Source organism: Rhizoctonia solani, chromosome 10 (assembly GCF_016906535.1).
Source record: "Rhizoctonia solani chromosome 10, complete sequence".
Classification (NCBI taxonomy): domain Eukaryota; kingdom Fungi; phylum Basidiomycota; class Agaricomycetes; order Cantharellales; family Ceratobasidiaceae; genus Rhizoctonia; species Rhizoctonia solani.
This window is the reverse complement of record NC_057379.1, coordinates 1,371,837-1,394,655: the sequence shown is the minus strand read 5'-3', so window position 1 is coordinate 1,394,655 and position 22,819 is coordinate 1,371,837. Positions and strand designations below refer to the sequence as shown.

The 22,819-nt window shown below is 48.6% G+C and overlaps 4 protein-coding genes across 4 annotated transcripts; 1 reads left to right on the top strand and 3 right to left on the bottom strand.

Moving 5' to 3' along the window:
• Positions 1–835: 835 nt before the first annotated feature.
• Positions 836–5,672, top strand: RhiXN_08607 (peptidase C14; the record flags this gene model as incomplete). The annotated part of the gene is made up of 6 exons (XM_043328423.1): positions 836–1,252; positions 1,312–1,442; positions 1,492–1,630; positions 1,681–1,728; positions 1,781–3,298; positions 3,351–5,672. 6 exons carry the CDS (start codon positions 836–838, stop codon positions 5,670–5,672), a joined length of 4,575 nt encoding a protein of 1,524 aa, XP_043183808.1.
• A 3,458-nt stretch (positions 5,673–9,130) lies between these two features.
• RhiXN_08606 (uncharacterized protein) lies at positions 9,131–10,049 on the bottom strand (the record flags this gene model as incomplete). The annotated part of the gene is made up of 6 exons (XM_043328422.1): positions 9,131–9,345; positions 9,405–9,442; positions 9,492–9,568; positions 9,641–9,835; positions 9,920–9,982; positions 10,029–10,049. The coding sequence occupies 6 exons, from the start codon at positions 10,047–10,049 to the stop codon at positions 9,131–9,133; spliced, it is 609 nt and encodes a 202-aa protein (XP_043183807.1).
• A 4,864-nt stretch (positions 10,050–14,913) lies between these two features.
• Positions 14,914–15,779, bottom strand: RhiXN_08605 (uncharacterized protein; the record flags this gene model as incomplete). The annotated part of the gene is made up of 6 exons (XM_043328421.1): positions 14,914–14,997; positions 15,053–15,129; positions 15,188–15,249; positions 15,303–15,385; positions 15,453–15,647; positions 15,702–15,779. 6 exons carry the CDS (start codon positions 15,777–15,779, stop codon positions 14,914–14,916), a joined length of 579 nt encoding a protein of 192 aa, XP_043183806.1.
• A 3,173-nt stretch (positions 15,780–18,952) lies between these two features.
• RhiXN_08604 (major facilitator superfamily transporter) lies at positions 18,953–21,213 on the bottom strand (the record flags this gene model as incomplete). Its single annotated transcript, XM_043328420.1, has 12 exons — positions 18,953–19,050; positions 19,119–19,357; positions 19,412–19,529; positions 19,588–19,636; positions 19,688–19,724; positions 19,798–19,874; positions 19,931–20,130; positions 20,185–20,396; positions 20,453–20,583; positions 20,644–20,826; positions 20,877–20,984; positions 21,043–21,213. The coding sequence occupies 12 exons, from the start codon at positions 21,211–21,213 to the stop codon at positions 18,953–18,955; spliced, it is 1,623 nt and encodes a 540-aa protein (XP_043183805.1).
• Positions 21,214–22,819: the final 1,606 nt, after the last annotated feature.

Here is a 22,819-nt window from a genome sequence, read left to right as displayed (position 1 = left end):
GAGGTGGGGGGGGATGACATAATCTCTTCTATAATAATATATTATTCAGACCTTGCCCATGGGCATTAACATTGGCCCGTGGCTAGGGGGGCGGGGGGAGTGCAACGTCCCCCAGCTACTTATATTATTAATATATCACTGTGCATCATATATACTATATATATCTTTGACAGTGGATATATATGGTAATAACCCCTCCAGATATGGGTTATGACAGCAAGCTCAGTGCCGCAAATCAAAAGAAGGCCAAGTAAGGCTTTGGTACGGTCAAACATCTATTTGTGGGGATCAATGGCTGGATTATCTGCCAGCATCCTGTTTTTTCCAAGCTTCCTGGCTAGGCTTGCATCAGTCTTGGCCTCTTATTCCAGCACGTGGGCGATTTTTTAATCTCAATGGTTGCCTATTGGGGTAGGTCTGTTGTGTCCTTTGCTAGATGTTGTCCTAACTGATACTTTTGCAAACAAGCTCCTCCTGTGTTCTAGGTCACAACCATTCCACGGGCGATTTTTATTTGTGACAGCTACTACATTGTTTTGATACAACGAATGAACCTTGCACAAAGGCCAAAATGGACAACGGCAACTCCATTTCCTATGCCAGTCCCCTTTTTTTCTTTTTTCTTTCTGGTCGAAGCACCAATGCAACATTCCCACTGCAGAATTTCTCCTCTCTCCGTGCCCTAGGAACTTTGGAGAAAGATCCAATCAAACCTGAGTACGTACCGAGTGGTACTGTATAGCCCGAGCACCATACAAGCGCCGATCATTGACCCTTTACCCGGACAGCTAAAGCGCTTAAGCCGTTGTCCGGCCTGGCGACTACCTTGGCCAGCATGTCCTCTACAGGAAAAAAGAAAGGCATTCGCAACTTCATAGGACGCTCAAAGAATAAACTCAAAGCAGTGTTTGCTTCCGCCCGCGCATCAGATGTCCCGATTTTTGCACCCTCTACTCACACCGACGCTCAGTCGTTACAAGCGGAGCCAGCTACTCACAAAGGCACGGTGCCTGCTGCCAGCTCATCACGGCTTTCAGACGTAGATCAACCGTCAGCCGCAATAAATTCGTTCGACGGTGCTTACGTGACCACGGACACCGCGGCTTCCACAGTACCCCGGTCTGCGACCTCTGAGCCTTCGGTTTTACAAACTCTGGTCAGTACGCTGAGGTCATTGCAAGAAAGCGCAGTAGTATTCCCGCCTCTTCAAGCCGCTATCGGAGGACTGGTATCCTGCGTTGAACGTATCGAGGTCAGTGGCATGTGTCATACTGTCCTGCTTCATACGGATTGAATCTTGCTCTTGTCCAGTTGAGCGTGACGCACCACAATGAGATGGTCGATCTGGCGACAAGGCTGAGTTCACTTAGCGCGTCGCTCCGTCGGCACATAGAAGTGTCTAAGTCAGATGAGGTTTCGGAGTTCCTTGAAGCAAAGGCAAGGTGAGTTGGGTATGGTTGGTTGAGTTCAGAAAGCTCAAGCTATGTGAAGGTCCGTCGAAGAGCAAGTGGACATCATCCGCAGCAAGCAGGGCCGCGGAAAAACAGGGTACTACAGGCAAGCCGAACAAGATGAAGAAGACATACTGCGAGGATACAGGCGCATAGCTGAGATTCTTGGCGATCTACAGGTGGGAGACAGGCACACATCTTCGGGCAACAGTAGTAATAGGTGGCACAGACCGAGGCAAGCTTGAACATGTGGCACATAGTTGCAGAGCAGCGCGCGGTGAGAACGGAAACTAAACCGTGAACATGGATGTTAATGTTCCGCGCTTCAGGACTCACGTCTCGACGCTTTATCACCTGCTGACTCCGCCGTCTACAACTCGCTTTTATCCCACGAGGTCAATCGCAGGGCGTGTACCAAGAACACTCGATCGCAGATCCTGCGTGAGCTCGATCAGTGGTCGCTCGACCAGACCAAGCCCAACGTGTTCTGGATGAACGGAATGGCCGGAACGGGCAAGACAACCATTGCATACACCTTTGCCAAGTCTCTCAACGACCGCGGCGCACTCGGCGCTAGTTTCTTTTGCACGCGCACTTCGGACGAATGCCGGGACGTGGGAAGAATCGTGCCAACTATTGCGCACCAGCTTGCGCAGTACTCGCCATCATTCCGGTCGGCGCTGTTGCGGGTTTTGGAGAGAGAGCCCAGGGTCAAGTCGCAATCGATCGACAGTCAATACGAGAAACTGATCAAGGAGCCGCTATCGAAGGTCAAAACCAAGATGACAAAGGGGCTTGTGGTGGTGATCGATGCACTGGATGAATGCAACAATCCGAACGGCGTTGGGACAATCCTTGATGTGCTGTTCCGAATCGCCCCTGGTCTGCCTCTGAAGTTCTTCGTCGCCAGCCGACCCGAGCCGGACATCCGCCACAGGGTCGAGGCGCAGCCTGAACACAGTCGGTCGATGTGCGCGCTGCATGACATCGAGGCGTTGCTTGTGCAAGCGGACATCGAGCTATACATCCGTGACGAGCTTCCTGACAGCGTGTCCGAGTCTGATCTCATCCAACTTGCGAACCTGTCGAAGAACCTGTTCATATATGCGGCCACGGCAATTCGGTACATCCGAAGAAAAGGAACTATGGTTGACCAGGATCGACTTGAAGCTATTCTCAGCTCGGCCCTCAATTTAGGTTCGCGACACGCCGCCATTGACGAGCTGTATACTACGATTCTGAAGGCTGCAACCGATGAGCTAGAGCAAGATCCCGAAGAGCAAGAGCAGATGCGTCGGATACTCTGGACGGCAGTTTGCGCGAGAGAGCCGGTCGACGTCGACACGCTCGCAGCGCTCACCGGCATAAAGCCGACAAAAGCCGACATGCTGCTGCAGTCCCTTTACTCGGTGCTGCACGTGTCAGGACGGAAGAGCAAGATCACCACGCTGCATGCATCGTTCCCGGACTTTCTGTTTGACAAGGCACGATCGACACGGTTCTACTGCGACGAGGCAAAGCACAGTCAGCTGCTGGGCGAACGCTGCTTCAAGGTGATGGAAGACCAGCTGCGGTTCAACATATGTGGTCTGGAAAGCTCGTTTGTAACTGATAGCGAAGTAGAGAACATAGAAGACCGGATAACAAGGTCAATCTCGCCGGCGCTATCGTATACTGCGCATTATTGGGGAGACCATGTAGTCAAGAGCACGCCCTGTGAGGCGGTTCGGAAAGGGCTGAGATACTTCCTATCGTATCGACTGCTGTCCTGGATGGAAGTGATGAGCCTGAAGCGTACGCTCGACAAGGGCATCAGCATGCTGTCGGCGCTTAATCCATGGCTGACGGTAAGCTGATTGCGCAGAGTGTTAGTTATACTAGGTTGACGATGCGTGATAGGGCGAAAGCGGATCATCAGATCTGATGCAGTCAGTGAATGACTCGCGGATCTTTGTGTCAAAGTATGCGGCCGGATCGGTCTCGCAGTCGACGCCGCATATATACATCTCGGCATTGGCATTTTGCCATCACTCAAGCTCGGTACATAAGCAGTACTGGGGTCGTACTCGGGGGCTCCTTCGTCTGCAAGGGTCTGCAATAGAACAAAGTCAAACGGCGATACTGGCAACATGGCCGATCCACTCGACTCCCCACTCGCTAGCATTCTCTCCCGCTGAGTCTCGATTTGCAGTTGGATGTTATAATGGCACAGTTCACATATTGCATGGTCATAGCGGAGCGGTTGCTCTGGGACCCCTCGAGGGGCACACCGAATTCGTCAACTGTGTAGTATTCTCTCCCGACGGATCGCTGCTTGCCTCTGCTTCTAACGACGGCACAGTTCTTGTCCGGGATGCACAAACGGGCAACTGCATATATGACGTCATCCGGGGGCATAATGATCGGGTGATGTCAGTGTGTTTTTCGCCGAATGGCAAGCATCTCCTCTCGGGGTCCAGGGACCAGACAACACGGATGTGGGACAGTGGCAACGGCAGTCTCATACCCAACTCCATCAAACGCCATCCTGACGGAGTCAACTGCACGGCATTCTCTCCTGATGGCAAGCTTATTGCATGTGGCTTGTGGAGCCACGAGCGTCCTATTGTTGTTTACGACGCATCCACTGGCGAATCGCTCCCATTTCCATTCGACGCTCATCAATCCCCAGTCTCTTCAATCGCCTTTTCACCAAACAGCAAGCACCTTCTCACCGGCCATGTGTATGGTGATCTGCGCGTCTTGAGTCTAGATGATGGTACCGCCACACACTCCCCACCCAAAGTACACAGCCAGGAAATCACATCCATTCGGTTTTCGCCACTCGGAGACAAACTCGTCACTGGCTCTCATGATAAGTGCGTGTATATATGGGATGTAGAGAACGGCTACTCGAGCCCTTGCCTACTTGGCACACACGACGACCATGTTTCCTCCACGGCGTTCTCACCCGACGGCACACGAGTTGCATCATGCTCACAGAGGGGCGTCAAGATGTGGAATGCACTCCACTCGACATCTGCTCACACCTCGCACCGGAACACACCAACCGAGGGTGTCCGCTCCATTGCCATCTCGCCTGACGGGTCACGCATCGCCGCAGCGGGTTTTGACAAAGTGATCTATATGTTCAACGCACACGACGGCACTCCCATTCTCGAGCCACTTGTCGGACATACCAATACGATCTTCTCGGTGGCGTTCTCTCCCAACGGAAGGTACCTTGCTTCAGGCGGTATTGACGGGATATGTTTGTGGGATGCCACCAGTGGCAAGCTGCTCTCAGATGGGCTTGGAGTGGATGAAGGCTGGGTTGATTCGATTTCGCTCTCACCCAATAGTAGGCACATTGTTTCTGCCTCGCATGCCTGGAAGACCTCGAACCAGAAGATAACATGTGTAAGGGTGTGGGAGGTGGATGATGGGACTCTGACGCCTACCAACCTGGTTAGAAGACACGAAGATGAGGTCGAATCTGTAGCATTCTCCCCCGATGGCGAGCGCGTTGTTTCGGGCTGTGGTGATAGAAATATTCGTATGTGGGACTCGAAGACGCTGTCGCTCGTGTTCAATCCGTTCGGGTCGTGGAAGTATACAAGTGACATTACATCAGTGATATTCTCGTTCGATGGCAGGCTTGTTGCCTCCGCATCCTCTGATGGCACTATCTGCATCTTCGACTCACACAGTGGTGGCTTAGTTCTAGGTCCCCTCGACGCACATCAGTACTCGGTTGAGTCGATTGTGTTCTCACCCGACAGCTGTCATATCGCATCTGGCTCGGTTGATGGAAGCGTTCGAGTGTGGAGGGTGGCGGACGGAGCTCCTGCATGTGAGCCACTTCAAGGACATCAGGGTTGGGTTGACTCGGTGGTATATTCATCCGACGGCGCATACATCGTATCGGGCTCAAGGGACTCGACGATTCGAGTATGGAAGGCACCAGGAACAGGCGCTACACCCGGGCCGTCCGGACCTGACCCTTTAACGGCAGATCTGAGAGAACGCCACCGTGCGATAGCTGGTGGACTGACAATCGATGGTAATGGGTGGGTGCGAAACCGCCACTCGCAGCTGCTGTTCTGGGTTCCATCCGATATGCTCAAGCTTTTTCCCGCTCTTGAGAGTGTATATACCATTGGACCTGAAGGCATACTCCACACGGATTATAACCAGCCCCTTTTGCTCGGTGAGGAGTGGCATGGATGCTATGTGGGCTGAGAGCAAGGTGAGAGCTGAGGATGTGGCTGATGAATGACCATATGCTGACTTGCGTATATGAAGTAGATAGGAAACGGTGTGCAGAGTGATTTTTATATATTGGTGTAGGTTTAAGCAGTGATATGTCATGTATTGTTGTGTGTTTCTGTCCTACATAATTCTATAGCTTGATTGGTTCAATCAGACTGAACTCGGATAACGCCCTGAGTGATACACACGATGACGAACAAAGCGCCATACTCTGCGAATATCCCGTATCCGAGTGTTGTGGAGATTTGACATGGTCATTGTACGATCTGATTCAGACCAAACCCAAACGCCAGGCATACAGTGGAAAGAACTTGCCGAGAGCAAGTACAATGAAGCTGACAGAGGTAAAGCAGTGGATGCTGACGTCGGTATTGTGTGATGTTGGCTCTTGTACTAGCTCGGTAAACCTGGTTAGTGGTCTTGAGCTAATGGAGGTTGAGATGATTTGCGTTTGTATGGCGCAGAGTATAGACTACTCGCGACGTCGGATGCTCTCCGCCTCAGTGATCATGGTTGCGGCCTATGGTTCTGCCAGACATAGCAGCCTCTACCGGTCATTAGACAGCTAAGGAATTGTTGTGCTCTTCAACTCTCACTCGGGTCGTCGATCAAACCAGAAGAGTGGTCATGTCGTCATTGCTTGGCCAGGCTCGCTGTGCCTCTCGGCGCTTAGCACTTAGCTAGCTTGGACATCGACAGCTATACGGCCATGTTGAACATCTACTGCTCACCTCTCACAGCCAGTGCTGAGCTATGCGCCTACATGCAGTACCAAGTAAAAATAAAACATGTTACGTGGTGTACCGTATGACCTTTCCTTTTCGCGACGCCCGTGGCCGCCCTCTACGCCCAACTACAGATATCCACGGTGCAGGTAAGCTCCCGTTGCAACAGGCCCGGATCATCTCCTCAACAAGTTTTGTAGTAGCTTTGCATCTCTCATGTCTCGCAAAGAATCGCCCCGCCTCGCTGCCATCCGAAGTAGCACGGGTGAAAAAAGAGTGTTGGAGATATTCATGACGCTGAAGGAGTATCAGTCTGCATCCCGTGTTTGCAGGTGAGCGCGTAATCTGTCTATGATGGCAAAACTGACGCGGTACAATGTAGCTGATCTTGACAGATGATCAAGCGCATGCGCTTAGTTATCCGAGGCACGATAACTTGGATCTAGGCGGAGTCGTGCAAACACGGCCTGCGTTCGTCGTCGCTCCTGGGCTATCATGAAAGAATGTCGAGGGCGACCTACGGAAGACGTCATACGCCAACTTCGAACAGTACAGTACCGAGGTATCTCATTCGGGAGTACAACCAAACCGTAATCGACATCTTCGCGCTTCTGTTTAACATCGAGATCGAGACCGCGCCAGCTTAGATAACGGTACCTTGGATAACCAGGTAGCGAAACATGCCTCAGCTTAGAAACTACGGTACTTCTATCGTCATTCACATCTGAGCCTCTCCTGGGCTTTCACGGATCATTGAAGGGGGGGGGGGGTTATTAGGTTGTATGTACCATAGTCATCGTGCCACCCCGGGACCGGCCCGTCTCGACATAGCCGCAGTGACAGAACACTTCTGCTATCTATAAAACATACATATCCCCTTCTCGCCTATATACTCGGTCGCGTATTCAGGATACCCTATAGCGCATTTGGCACAATCAACTTAGGTCTGGGATAGAACGCGACGAGAGAGACTATCACTCAGGTGAGTCAAACATTGGATTCGAGTACTGCATCGTGTTGATATATCATAGTTCGTGCTGGTTCGAAAATCGATACTGAAAACATCACGCAGGGCGAGAGAAGATCAAACGCCAACCGCCTAGCAACTACTTCGCCGAAAGTTCCAGCCAACTTATGAACCTTTTCCTCGTCCAATCAGACCAATACACAACGCCATTCGCGAAAATGCTCGAGAAGGTGAACGAACAGCAGAACTGACATCCATGACCGAATTCGTGGTGTACAGGAGACATGGAGGGGGTTGGTTCATTACTCATGGAAGTTGGCAAAGGCATTCGGATCGGTCAAAAGAACAGTTGTTGCTCAACATATGGGCACTCAGGGGGGGGAGGGCGGAGCAGCGAAAGGCTTTGTTCGCAAAGCAGAGTAACCTACACGCTTATGTATATGGGATATATGCGATGGCCCACCTAGAAATCGCTCCAAAAATACAACTTAGCCTAAGTGCGCTCGTGACGCGGGATGATAAACATATATAAATATGGTGCATGCAAGGCTGGGGATAACGAACTGTATACAAAGGCACCAGCCGCTATGAAGACAGACTGGGAAGGTGGGGACCCCCGACCGCGAGTGAAGGCCCGTGGGTAGGTGGTCCAAACTGCTCCAAAGAGTTGGTGCGGTGGGTAGGAGAAGAAATGGATCTATACTAAACTAATGTGACGAGGATATGATCGAGCCCGCGAAGCGGGCGAGAGAGGAGTGGAGGGAGAGTGACCACGTGACTGGCGACAAAAGGCTGGTGTAGTCCTGGTTGTGCATCGTAGCCCGCGCAGATGCACAACGCTCTACGTGCCTCGCCTTCTTACCTTATTATATTTTTACTTAACCCGTGCATTACCTTGCTCTGCTTTATTTTCCTCTCACATCATGTTAATTTGCTTTGGGAGGCCTCATTCCTCCTGTACTTGGAATACTTTAAATAAATTTATATCCAGATGGAGGACGAGTTACATTGAGTTAGGGTAACATTTGGGGAAACATACACTCGGATTAGCAAAACGGGTCAGAAAAAGCAAGATTTGATTGTAGCCATCCTTTAGAGAAAAATAAAGAGCCTCGCACTGGCATAGATATATTGAACTCCAAAACTTAGCATGTCCTATAGCACTGGTTTTGTCCCCGGAAGAGACGTAAAATACCCGTAATGACCTTTATAGCAACCACAATTGCGGTACTTGTGGTTGTGGCCCCACCATAGTATTCAGACCTTGGGCTATGTTACACCACAATACCTCACACCATCTTGGCACAGACCACGTGAAAGCCGGCCAGTTGAATGGGCTCGTAAGGTAGCGTACCATAGCCACAGGATTTGGAAGGCTGTGGTAGGGCCACACTCACCTGCTCGGCCCCCCTGTCAATCGAATATGAAGTAGGGGCCGTGGTTTTTATTAGGCTCATTAGTCGAATACTGTATACTAGCGTCATAACGTTATCAGCCTAGATTCAAATATACCATATCAATATGGGCTCTACAAACCTTATGAATTCCACAGGGTCCTCTTCATGTAAATCGGTTGGAAAACCGCAACCTTGATCAACTGGTTTTGGTTAGCGTGAGCCAGAATATTGAACTATATTGAATAACTTACTCGCAGCGCTGTTTAAATAATTGGGATTCACGTAGTCATAACTGTAATACTCTGTTCACAATCACGTCCCGTGTTAGCCATAATGCTATCATGGGGAAGGGGTTAGCTTACCGGCAATCTCGACCCCAGTAGCGATCATTACCTCGGACTCTGGGTCTCCCGACCGTTCGTATCTCTGGTCGAAGTGGAATTCAGTGGGATCACGGGACTTGATTCCTTCTGGATATGCTAGCATCGTGTCGGGGGCAGGCAATACAAGCCCAGAATCTGGCAAAAAGACCAGGTCGGGGATTGGGTATGGCCCTGTGGACGGTATCAATAAGTGTGCAGAATACCAATCAAATAGAATGCGTAAAACACACCGTTCTGCCAGCCCGCATAAGTCCAGGTTTCAACGAGGCTAGACCATGCGATAAGTTTCGTAATCATGAACAAACCCTTAAACTCACTGCTGAGCCGAACAATCATTACACAACCGCACAGCCAATTTGCCCACAATCTCGTTGCTCGTCTCGTGTCCACACATCTGCCGGTGGTGGTAGGGTATGCACGGTGATCAATACTAAGAGACTGACTTGTTGATACACATAAAACTTACAAGACACTCTGACGTAAAAAGAAGAATAGCAAGAGTGCGGGGCGTTCGAAGGTGGGCACCAGGGAAAGGAGCGAAATGCTCATGATCAGGGAGTGTACGTCTCCACGCGTCTGACCATCTTCTTAGGAGGTTCCAGAGATCCCTGCAGGTCCTCGAAAAATACAAGAGACTGCCCCCATCGACGTAGTTGACGATCTACTACAGAATTAGTCCGGGGTAAGTAGTAGGCAACAAGGTTTTCAACTTGCCATGTCCACAACACAAGGAATCCTTAAACACCTGAAAGCTACCGAGGTCTGTGGTGGTCTTATTGGTATAGACGATGAACCAACGATGTCCTTGCTAGATCATCAGCTGCAGGTATTGTATCAAGAGGAATTTCACCCACCGAACTAGGATTGATTGCCATAATTGTGATCGGCGAATTTGCGAAATAACTCCGTTATCAAAACGAAACAAGGCTTTGCTTGCAAAGTATTGAGCACTTATGAGTAAATCAAACTATCCCAGCCAAGTAGCTTCTGCCGATGTTTTCTAATTTCTCGAAAAATCCGGAATGAGAATTCGAGTAATAGTTGGGCGAAGGGCCGGAGACAGTCGTCGGTCGAACTGAGTTTGCATCCCTTACCAAAATATTTATCTCGAGCTACACGTTGTGATTGATGGTGGGTGGCACGCAGTGGCGCAGACGTTGTGTGGGAACATAAACAAACACAGCAAGACTAGGTGCATGTTCTCGTTGGATAGGCGAGGTCTTGATACACGTCGTAGTCGCACCGAAAGCGATGAGCAGAGTGATAATGTAAGGAGTGTAGGAGATGTGATAAATTTCAGGCAAATCGAGCTATTTTAGTGTATACAACCTGATGCCTGCATACATACCAAAGCGCACTTGTGGGCCAGTGCTGATGATAGGTAAGTGGGATTAGCTAGATTCGGAAGAAGCGCTTATCTAACGACCGAGTGAAAAGATGAGCTGACAACATAGTTGACAATATATCACTGTGACGTAAGCGCCGGACCCGTATTCAACTAATGGGTCAACGAGCCTCGGGAGGGTAGTGGAATGGAATGGATCTAAGGCATGAGTGCAATATATACGCCAATTACTAGGCGCCCTGCCACACCTTAGACGACAATGTCAGGGTTCCGCAAGGCTTCCCATAAGATTAGGCATAGAAACAGGGGGCGTCTTTGGATGGATACATCATGCGGCATCCGTGCTTGGGTGGTGCGGCGTCTAGCCTAACAATATTTGGGTCGACCCTCAGAATTTCAGACCTCAAATTCAGAACTACACATGCAAATGGGTTTCTCGAAATTGGGACTGAGAAGGAAATTCATTTCCAGTGATTAAATCTAAATGCTCTTCCCGGATTTTAGGCAGCCGCGGGTTCGAGTGGCATGGGTTTCCGGCACCAAATTTCTCAGGCTTCTCCGACATCATTCAACCGCTTACCGGCGGCTAGGATCGCCGGACGTCATTAATCTACGCCCAATCTGGCTAAGCTGGCTCTGCATAAATCCAGAAGGTTCTTAAGACATAGGGTGAATGCATATAAGAACTGAAATAAGTCTGTAGGCCAGAGAAAATACGAACACGTAAACGCATTTGCCAGTTCGGCCAACTATTACTTCTATCAGTCCTGGCCACTATTGACATATCGAGCACTCTTACCTTTCATATAATCCAATTTTGCTCCATGCCTTTTGATAAGAGCCCATAAACAGCACTGAATGAGATTCAATGAGACCAGAAGCCCACCCACACTACCCTTGAATATCCCAAGCCATGGGTTTTCCGGACCCCTGGGCCAGCTTTTCTTCTACGTACCAAGAGAACAGTTCTAAAACACTTCTGAACCTAGTATGATGCATGGTAATACTCACGTGGCACATACGACTAGCTCAGGATACATTCGTTGCGGAAAGTCTTCTCTTGCAACTAATTGATCCTTGTTAAGCAGGCGAGAAGATGGGTGGCAAGGCACGACACGTATCCTAACTTTGATTTTTATTGCACCTCTTCGTATTACCACCCTCCTCCGGTACCGACCTTAATCCTCTGGTATACTAAGGATGAGCAGTGACATAACATATAAAGTCTGCAGGGGATGTTCATTGTCGAAGCGGGGTTTCACGGGACATGTGATCGGCGGATGCTATCTCAACTGAGCAAGCATTGAATTACTACACATCCTTAGTGGAAGACCTGGCTGATTAGCAAGAGAGAGCTACCATGGCACAGCTTGGCTATTTCGTCGCGCTCGGCTTCCCGTTCAAACCCTGTGATTCCTATCGTGTTCTAAAAGAAATAATTTGACTTCCCACAATTTTGATTTAGGTGTACTTACTCTTCTTTCTTCTACGACTAAGAACGCAAAAAGTGTTTAACACTACGAGCCATGCAACAAGGGGGGCAGGGAGTTTGACTCAAACACTGCCACCTCACGATTTGTATCCAATCTATTGCCTACCTGGCATGTAAGTATGTTTTCTGGGAGTGAATGCAAGTTTAGTTAGTACCTTTGGTCGAGCCCAGCATCTCTATGGCTCCATGGGGGAGATAGGCAAAGGTACACGGGTAAAGGTACACAGGGGGGCTGAGATTTAGAACGGTCAGCCACTCTATTGAGTCTCGGCAGACCCCATTGGAATTGTTCCTTGACATTTTCTGTTGGGGATTTTAATCTATCACTCTTTTTACTATTATGCCTTGTACAGTCATTCAGTGGCAAGGGCAGTAACCTCTGTGAGGCACCATTCAATAAGGATTGAGTATATTTGCACGCGTAGCAGATAGTATGAATTCATGAAATGGTTACCTCTTATACTATCAGTAACAACCATTACCACATCTGAACCCCTCCGAGTTCCCCGGCTGATAGAAGCATTACGAGGCACGAGTTGACCAGATCTCGCCCAGAATCATACCAAAAAAAAAACTCACCGATACAGTAACTTGACCTTGATCTTGGACCCTCTGGAGGTCTCTTTGATTAAGGTTACCGTGTGATGTAAGGCTCTCTTAAGCACATGCGTTACCTCCCATAATCGCGCCTGCACTCTATCTTGAGCAAAAACACTAAACAGTGCCCGTTCTTTTTTTTAATATCATGGTTCCTACTGAGAGCAACTGCACAGCATCCTAATTTTGGGTAGCGTATTAAATAGAGGCTATGGCTGCTTTCAAGAGGTGTCATACTGAAAACAGAGCTCTTTTGGAGAATACAGTAAATTGGGATCTTAGTACGATACATGTTTTCTTGATTTAAGTCCAGTAAGAATGATATTCCCCGATGACTGTATTTGATTATTGAAGCACTTATGATATGGATTAGATTCTGTTCGCCACAAGACATATACGCCACCAGGATGTTTCTCTGGGTATCCCGGCGCATGTAGAAACCACTGCGCAAGTGGTCTAAGACCAGGGGTCCGGCCATGTATTGGTACTTCAACATACTTGATCCCTAAACAGTATTATCAGAGAGACTTAACACGCAGCTATGGGATGTCCACGTTAATGCAAAAGTTTGAGACGTGAAGATGCATACTCACCTTGAGTGGCTCTTTCTGCTGAACCTGACGGAAAGTAATATAAGATAAACTATAAAGGTAAAATACTGAAGCCCACACGACCTCAGCCTCGAGTCCCCTTATCAGACTAAAAGTTACGATCCCCCTCTTGGTCATGTGTGTCATCTTCTTGCTTCAATTATATGGCAGAGCCATATGTAGACTCATTCGTAGCTGGGGTATATTACGATCCTCATCGAAGCGGCCCGGAATGTGGAGCTTGATTAATATGGTAAGTGATTACTACTGCATGTATGCATATATACACGACGAACCTTCAAAAATCCAAAGGCCCGTATCACGTCCAGAGTTTCCCAAGAATCTGCATCTAAAACGTAGATTTGGTGTACAAGAGTTCCATACTTTTGGGTTCTGTTTGTGAGAGTAATTACATAGAAATTCCAGTGTCCGAGCTTAAAACGTGGTAGCAAGAAGCCTATCTTGGAACCAGTTTGGCGCATTCTATTAAAGGAAGACCTTGATTATGAAGTCCATGCGGTATTGCCCGTTATTTATCTGATCTGAGTCGATAATCTGCTCTCGTTATCCAAGTGCGGGTGATCAGTAATAGATATCTGTCGAGAGATGCTAGTATTCTACACATGAAGTCTCCGGGTTCTATCGCACACAATAATCGTACACATAACGATCACACGCGTCAACCATAAAACCACGACTCTACCATCCGTTCGCTCTTCCCAAACCTTGTTTGTGAAAGACTCGGTAATGTCCCTTCAGCTATAGCCGGTGGCTCAAAACGGATACCTTTATATATACAACGGACTTTTGGCACCGGAAGACCAAAACCGCAAGCATGCATAGGTCGATTTCCTGTAAAATCTAGAGCTGAAGATAGGTCCGTCCTTTCCGGGACAGGTCACATCATATCGTCTACTATCGCTCAATTAATTACTCCGCATTCCAATCGTCCCACCTCAATAACAGGCTAGTTTAGTTTGATTGAACCTTAGCGCTTGCGCAAAGCTGTCCGTTTTTGAGAATACGATACAAAGAAATGAAACTTGGATAGCCACAAAAAGGCAGTAACTAAAACAGACTAGTTGACCAGATAAGCGAAAACATAGTAATACAATAACTCTCAGGATTTCAAGCCGCCACTAAAAGCCAGGCGTTTAGAACACTTGGTGGTAACGAGAACACATAGAATCTGAGTCTACGAGCTTGGGTGGCTCGGGTCAGGGTGCGCCTACTACATACGAGTAGAGATAATTTTGGGGTCACCTAAATCAAAGGTCAGCGATCACGGGTGTGATAATTGACATGACACACTTGGAGCTTGGGGCGATATACCATTGGGTAGCTCCCATCCTCGAATGATCTGGGAGCGCGTCACAGTCATTCAGAACACTGGTGACCAAGGGTACATAGGAACCCCTGGTCACAAGGATGTGGACAAACTGTGGCGCACCCTACCAGCCTGGCTCTTGGACTGTGGCTCCCTTTGTAAATCACCGCTTGGCTCAGTGACCACACAGAAGAGGCAGGAATGCCACATAGTCGTATTCGATGGTCGTCACAGCCAAAGAATGGACAGAGACTCGTGGTTGCGGTCTAGTCAAGAAGGTCCAGCATGCTCCCAGGAAATATGTTGGCGCACCTACCCTTGCGCTTCGCGGTTTAAGTGTTGTAAGTAGCGATTGCCTTATTGAGAAGACTTTGTTAATATTTACTAGTTATAGCACGCCGTCAAATTTACCTGCAATATACTTGCGATCATGAGGTAGGGGCGGGAAAGCCTTATAAAGTATTGCTGGCTTCTGATATAAAATAAGAACACGCCCAAGGGAAACTGGAACAGCATGAAACTCTCACAGAGTGCAACAAAAGAGTAGGTATCCGTACGCCGATAGCACCGTGACGGAGAACCATCTTGAAGAACCGATGAGGTCCTAAGTTTTGATTAGATATTAAGTCCAAGATTAACGAAACCCAAAGGAAGCGGCGTACCTCCATGGTAGATAGTTTGCATGAACTCCACAGGCTGTTCCTCCTCTGGCGCTGGCACGAGGCTGGGAATAATCATGTGAGGCTTTATTTCATAATCAGACTCCCTTTCACTTACACGTTGGCTGCGCACTTGCTGCATAACCTCGTGGCCGCATCACCTTTCCCGAGCACGCCGTTCTTCGTGGGAGTACCACAAAGCTGGTTTGGCAAACGTGATTAGCGCGTGCCGCATCTCCACAGAGCAGACCAAAGGAGAATACCTCACCATGCAATCGATCGTAAATGATAGGATAGAGCGAGTATAAATCGAATGAAAAGGAAGGGCGGTCACATCTATATCGACCCCAGCCCTTTGCAATGCCTTCTTCCAGATAGATGGCCATCCCCACATGGTAAAGTACAACCATTTAGATGCGCGGGAGAGTTGAACTAGATCTTCGCCCGCAAGGTATAGCGCAATCTGTTGCCAGGTCAGCCTAAAGAATGCGCAGTCATTGGGATGGATCCGACATACCTCAGAGATGATAGGGTATTCTTCAAAAGATTGTTGGACCACATTGGGTTTCTCAAAGCGAAAATTCAGGCTGACCATATCTGGATATACGTAAAGCCTACATGTCATGTTTGCCACCTGTAAATTACCACAAGTGAAATGTCACTGACAATTGAAGCCGTAGTTCCTATTAGAGCTTTGACTCCCGTTATTCGTTTATCACCTATCGGGTAATCTTGTCTCGGTTCTACCGTCAAGATACGACCTTTGGCTTGCCGAATAGAAATGTGGGGCAATCGAACACAGACTACCGCAAGATCTATTCAACATAACGAATTATACATCTTGTTTATTATTCTATGCTGTATTATTTTGGATTTGAACGTACCGAAAATGCAGGAGTAATGGCTCGAGGCCGGTTACGGTGGTCGTTGACAAGGGCCTCAAAAGTCACGTAATCGACTCATTATGGAGTAGCTGCGTGCCTTGCACGTTTTCTGTTGTGGCACCGAGGCACCTCATGCGATCATTCTGTCTGACAGCGAAGGAAGGCGATTAGCGCTGCCAACGCGTTGATAATGAGTCTTCGGCCTGGATGAGCGTCAAGGCCCATTGTCTGATGTTCGCCTAGTGTTAGTGGCTCAGCAAGCTGAGAAAGTGAAAGCAAGATAGTCTCGCACAGTGTTGGGTCATTTAATATCGTCCACAGGTTTAGCGAGTTGGAAATCATCCGATGGGCTCGAAATTTCATAGAAGAACAAGGTTCCATTTTATGTCGCAAGTGATTTCTTTAAAATTTAAATTCGATATCCCAAGTTCGTAAATCTAGTTTACAACAGTTTCGTTCGTCGTCAAAGGGGCGTAGTTCCGAGCAGAAGAAAGACGGGGAGGATGATGGTAGTCCGGACGAAGAGGTGTTTGGGAGCGTGACCCTTCAGCCCGTGATTGTAACTATTTGATGCGATACAATTCCGTTGAGAGATAGACGGCCCTTTTATACAAGAATTACGGTCGCTGGGAATATTTCCCATTTCGGAGTAGGGTCGAGGATGAGGGAATGTGGGTAAAGCAAGACGGCGCTTCGGGAATAACTACCAATACATGCGGCTTCCTCTCAAAACCCGGGCGTCTGTAGTTTCCAATTTAGTATAGGGTTCAGAAGAACCGCATGCTTAAAATACTGCACGAGGAAAAAATGGTCTTGATCTATGAGTATGAGCACACGAGAGTATCTAGCACGTAGAATCTTTCATTAGGGACTCAGGGGACGGGGTGTAGCTCCCATTGTGTACGGTTTCAATCTATAGAGGCAATTTCCTGGTCTTAATGAATAAAGTTCCCAAGCATATACTCAATACCTCTCTGCTCACGAGCGGCCAGGGGACCGTCATAGGGGATCGTGGATTGAAATCGGCGTCAGCTCACAATACCAGCAATTCTCCCTCCTCCGCCTTGATCGCTAAAAAGCAAGAAGTAGAAACTAACAGCAGTCCTGGGATGTATATTAGCCTTCGAACTAACCCCATTTGGGTGAATCTCAAACCACACGGGGTCGCAACTTCCTCCCACACCCTTTAGGTTTGTTTCGTTTTCCCTGTGTTGGGAGATTTGAAAGTGAAACCCCGTAAAGAACCCAATTGCCGCCTTCAGAATGGAGCCCTTCTTAGTCCAGTGCTCTGGTACGGTCTAAGAATCATGTTGACATCAATGCCCCTGAAAAGTCAATTAGTTGGTGTAGCAAAAATACCCCTTAGTTTGTGACGTAATTCCCCTGATCATTGACCACGAAATTAATAGAAAGGTAGCCCATAAGTGATATATTCTCTTCAAGCCCATGACGTTAGGCTTGCTTATCTACTACTGTTTGCACAACAACATTCACTCGGTTGAAACATTACAACCCTGGAAATTAGGACTTTGGACTTTACCTGGCCCTATACATTCACCCGACAATATAAATGCTATGCCGCGCTAGAGCGTTTGTATATGCTATTGAATCACTCCTAGTTTCTAATTTGTATACATCGAGATAAAGATTCAAACATGCGGCAAAGTGTATAAATAAGCTACCTGCATATATATACACGAGTAGCCTTTACATCTCGGGCGATACCGACATTGATCGGCGGCGTTTCTGCATCACGCCTGTACCGGCGGAGAACGAACCTGCCTTTAGTGTTACTCGTGATTAAAACTAACCCCCCTATGTATATCGTGATTCACTCCCGTAAACCGTTGGGTTTGTGATGAGCCAAGGTTAACGGCGGGGCTCATTCACGTTCTGGATTATTGCGGATTTTAATTCTGTTATCGGCCCACTTTTCTTTGACTTGGCATGGCCACTGCTACTGTATTGTGACTCGTGCCGTGTTTACTGATCTTCATAAGCCTGATAGCGTACTTGGGCTTGCGCTCTTGTGTTTGATATGCGTTATCAAGGAGGGGAGGAGTAGCACGCTTCGTACCGGTCTTCACCGGAGAGCTTCCCAAAAACAACCTTTATCAAGTAGAACAGAAGACATGGATTTCAGCGTTACCAGAGAACCCAACAAAAGCTGAGCAATTTGCCCAAGTACGGTAACTGTACATGAGGCTAGTAGCTACACGACTACCCTTTCTGACATTCTTCCCGGGATGTTTTGTCTGTAGATTATTATGCTATATTCGAGTTGCTATCCCCCCTCCCCCCCCCCCTCACCGAGTTTATCCGAAGTCCTTGGCGCTCTACTACAGCTGACATGGATGTTACATGCAGATTGAAGACTTGGCCTTGGGCCGGTGCGCCGATATGGGGGAATACTAGTACAGTGGGAAATAGATACGACCGGTACCGGGGAGCCGCCGGGGCCGCGCCACCAAGCGAGCTGGGTGGATTCCCCAGAACCAGTCGTGCGTGAGAACTGGGAGCGTAACCGCCAAGCCATGGTATTACAAATGGGAAACGGCCAAATACAAGACGACGAACTAAGACCCCGCCCGGCCAGAACGGCGCAGTATGAGTTTTGCGGTCTCCACGGGCTCCGTCGCAAAACACCACATAGACAAACGCAAATAATGATCTCAGAGGTCGGAGTGTTAAGTCGGGCTACATCCAAGTCAATAAACTGCTATAATCCAAGCAGATTCGCCCAACCTTGGAACCAAAGTACAACCCAAACGAAACAAACTACAAACGGCTACAGCGAAAAAACAGATAAATATTCGACTACTGCATCGTTCGGTCATTGCGCAATGGTAAATAAGAATACATCAGAACCCTCATCTAAACACGTTTACACTCCCCCCTTTTCTCTAGACCCCTCATCATCACTCTTCGTCTCGTGCCCTACAATCCCAATCCCACGGAGGAAAACCAAAGTAAGAACCAGCGCTACAAACACACACCCAAAAAGCATCAGCCAAGAACCCCAGCCCCTTAAACAGAAATCTATCACGCACCTGCCATACCAAACCCAAAACAAGTCCAAAAAGCAGCGCGGTACCCTAAAAGCAACGACTCGACCTCGTCCCCCGACGCGCGCACCGACTGGCGATACACGCTGTTATTGACGACGCTCGCGATGGCCAGGCCGAATGCGGTACCGAGCTGGTTGAGCGTGTTGAAGATCCCCCCGGCCAGACTTTGTTCGTGCGGGAGTGCGACTTTGGCAACGAAGATGGAGCCGGTCGCGAACATGCTGTTTGTAGTGTCAACAACTTGGAACAAGAGTAGTGGGGGGGGGGGGACTTACAAGTCGGCTCCGAATACGACTACGGCTGCGGCTGGGAAGCCGAATGCCCAGTATGTGAGCGATGGTTTTATCACTGCAAAGAGTAGTGCGGCCAGTCCGGTGAAGAAGCATCCGACCGCTATTAAAAGGCGCATGAGTTTGAGGGACCATTGTGGGAGGAATGATGAAGAACCTACCGATGAGTATTGTTCCCGAGATGCGGCCAATAAAGAGAGCGATGACGAGCTTTGATATATACATATTAGTCGGTTAAATGGTCAAATTTGAGCCACCTACATTACAAAGTAACCCGCTGACCGACATGGGGAGTAATCTAATAGTAGTGTCGATCTTGATTTGAAAATAGTCAATATGCGGATGTCACCGGGACAGCATACTTGGCTTACAGGAGACAGCCCCAAATACTCTTGGTAGCTAGCAATATTGTTAAGAAACGAGTAGATGGAGAGCAATAAAACACCCACTAAAGCTAAAGACGACTTAGCAAGAAAAAAGGAACTAGAGGATAACTAAACTCACTGTGACAAAGAACTGCCAAGTGGTAAAACACGACCAGTTGAAGAGGACAACCAATTGAATGGCTGCGAATTTCCCGTTGGCGCGAGTCCATAGTCCTAGACGCATGAGCGGAGGTCGGCTAGTGCGTGTTTCGAGGTAGTGTTCCCAATAGACAAAGCAACCCAATAACAAGATGGATATTACGAGTATCACGGGAATGTCTAGAAAATTATTCATTAGCAGACGTTCCCTCGTGTCCTTGTGGAGCAACTCACAAGGCGTTCGCCAGCCGTCCGGTGCCGAGGAAGATTGGGCCAACGAGAACGTCAAAAGGACCAAGGCAGCGGTGGACAAGAATGCACCGACCCAGTCGATCCGTCGATCCTGCTCCTCCGAGGGTGTGTCTCTATGAATTCCCAAGGCACCAGCGAGAATAGTGAGCGCGGCAAGTCCGGCGCTGACATAAAAGACCCCTCTCCATCGGACACTGTGGTCACGGGTAAGCAAGCTAAACGGATAGGACGATGCGCTCGTATTGCGAACCTGGTGTATTCGGTCATCAGTCCGCCAATGACGAACCCGATCGCACCTCCCAGAGGCGCACCAGCGCTAAAAGTGGCAAAAGCGATCGATCGGGCTGCTGAAGGGGGAAACTCGTGTGCAAGGATACCGACCTGTTTGACCACGAGGAGAAGTGAGCTGATTGTGCGTCGCGAGAGATAGTGTAAGCGTACCGCAGAAGGAATTGTCGCTGCTGCCCCCATGCCCTGAAGAGCACGCATGACATCGAGCGAAATGGCGTCGGGTGCGAAACCACAGCCAATTGCCCATGCCAAGAACCAAACGTTTCCGAGCAAAAATGCCTTTTTCCGTCCAAAGAGATCTGCTAGCCGACCGAACAACAAGAGAAAGCATCCCTAGAGAAAGGTTGAGATGGATAGAAATAGTCCAACGGACAAGGATTTACCGAAGTTAGAGAATATGCAGAGACCAGCCACTGGAGATCGGCTTGGGATATACCCAAATCCTTGCCTATCTCGGGCAATGCAATAGATATCGAGGCTCCCGACATGATCTAGACATGACCCATCCGTCGTCAACTCCGAGTTCAATTGTTTAGGATGACGACTCACATTATTCACCATGGCAAGTGTGCAAGCCAAGGTGATAACTAATCCCCGAGCGAATCCAACTGGGAGCGCACTGGGATGATCTTGCTCCTCTCGCAAGTTCGCCGATCGTGAAGGCGGACGTGCATCCTCGGACGTCGTGCGCTCGTGCTCATGATGGTCAGGAACACCCATGTTGGCCTAGAGGACAAGCGGAGGGAGTCAAAGGCCCCATCCCACGTCTCTCTTCTATTCATAGTTGTGCTACTCAGGGTTCGAGAGAGGGCGAGGAAGGGAGGCTAAAGTATTAATCGCATTTTGTCATTTCCGCAATTCCATCGGTCGTGGGGGAAAGCATAGAGTTGACTATTACAAATTCGGCGTTTATGACCCCTTACGTGTGCAAAGTCCCTAGAGGCCAGAGACTCATTCTAGTACCGGCCATGAAAACCCTGTGGGATTGGTCCGGTAAAGTCCAGACGACCGAGTCGTGTGAGCAACTTTGCCCAGGCGCGTTCGAGACGTGGGATGTACGAGGGAGGATGTGCGACGCGAGAGAAAAATCAGGGCATGCGTATGGACCGATAGGACTGGGACGGACCGGGGAACGGCCCGATCGCGAGTGAGTTTCGTGGATCGGCGGTCCTACTGTTCTCAACCAAGCGCCGTGGTGAGTGAGAAAATGACTATAATACGAGTGTTATATAAATGGTTATATTCGAAGCCACTAAGATGTTCGGATAAAGGACAGAAAAATAGAAATATCGATAATATGGAAGACGGATAGGTGACTGTCTCTGCGGCTCCGGCAGAGTTCTGGTCGCGGCCACTCCACCAGCTGCCATGCACATCCTACCAATTTGCCGATTCGAGAAATGCCGTATTATTTCATATAGCTAGAATCCTGTTTTAATTACAAGGTGTCGGTAGATGCAAAAATTACTCATCCTCACAATGTCCTCGGAACCGACGGACCCAGTACACTCCTCAGATCTGCTCATTCAACTTTCATGACGTTGATACAGTATACTTGAAGCAATGCTATTACCTCCCAATAATGACGGAACCCCTGCCCACGCTTGTCAAGTCATCCGTACGTACTGCGGCGCCAGCCCTTTCATGGGTGGCTGATAATTCGGCCGAATGATCCAGGTCGCGGAATATCCTGAATATTGACGGGTACGTGAATGTTCCGGCATTCGAGCCATCTCTCGTATGAATTTATAGGTCAGATTTCAACAAGATAAAAATAACATGGATCCCACATCTGGATTCAAAGTCCATCCGGCATCCTTTTTCCTTTGCTTGGGAGCCACTTGAGTTAATTAGAAGTCCTGCGAGCCGAGTCAAAAGCCACGCATACATGCTAGCGCAAAATCCAACGCGGTCAATATAGAAATACCCAGAGACAGGATCCTGAAGCTATCGATCAGAAATGCTACCTTGCATGTAACCCGAATCTACCCTTTTCCTGAGATGGGGGTTATATGAAAAGCACTCTGATATGTAGTGAGCCATCCATGATATCCGCCCGCATGAATTATACCCTAGAACGGACCTTGTGCTTCACCACAAGATACAAATGTACCCCCTTGTAACGTGCCTGACTAGGCACACTAGTAGCTGACGTCTTTTTAGGCAATCCAAGCATACATCACTTGTATGCAACTCTCTATGGCTCTTCTTAAACAGAACTTGCCAGCTAGAAAGAGCGATCACCTTGTTCAGAATGAAAACATATCTAGGCGTTTGATTTTCCGTACTTTGCCACAGACCTTTGTTCTCTTAGAAGCGGGGGACG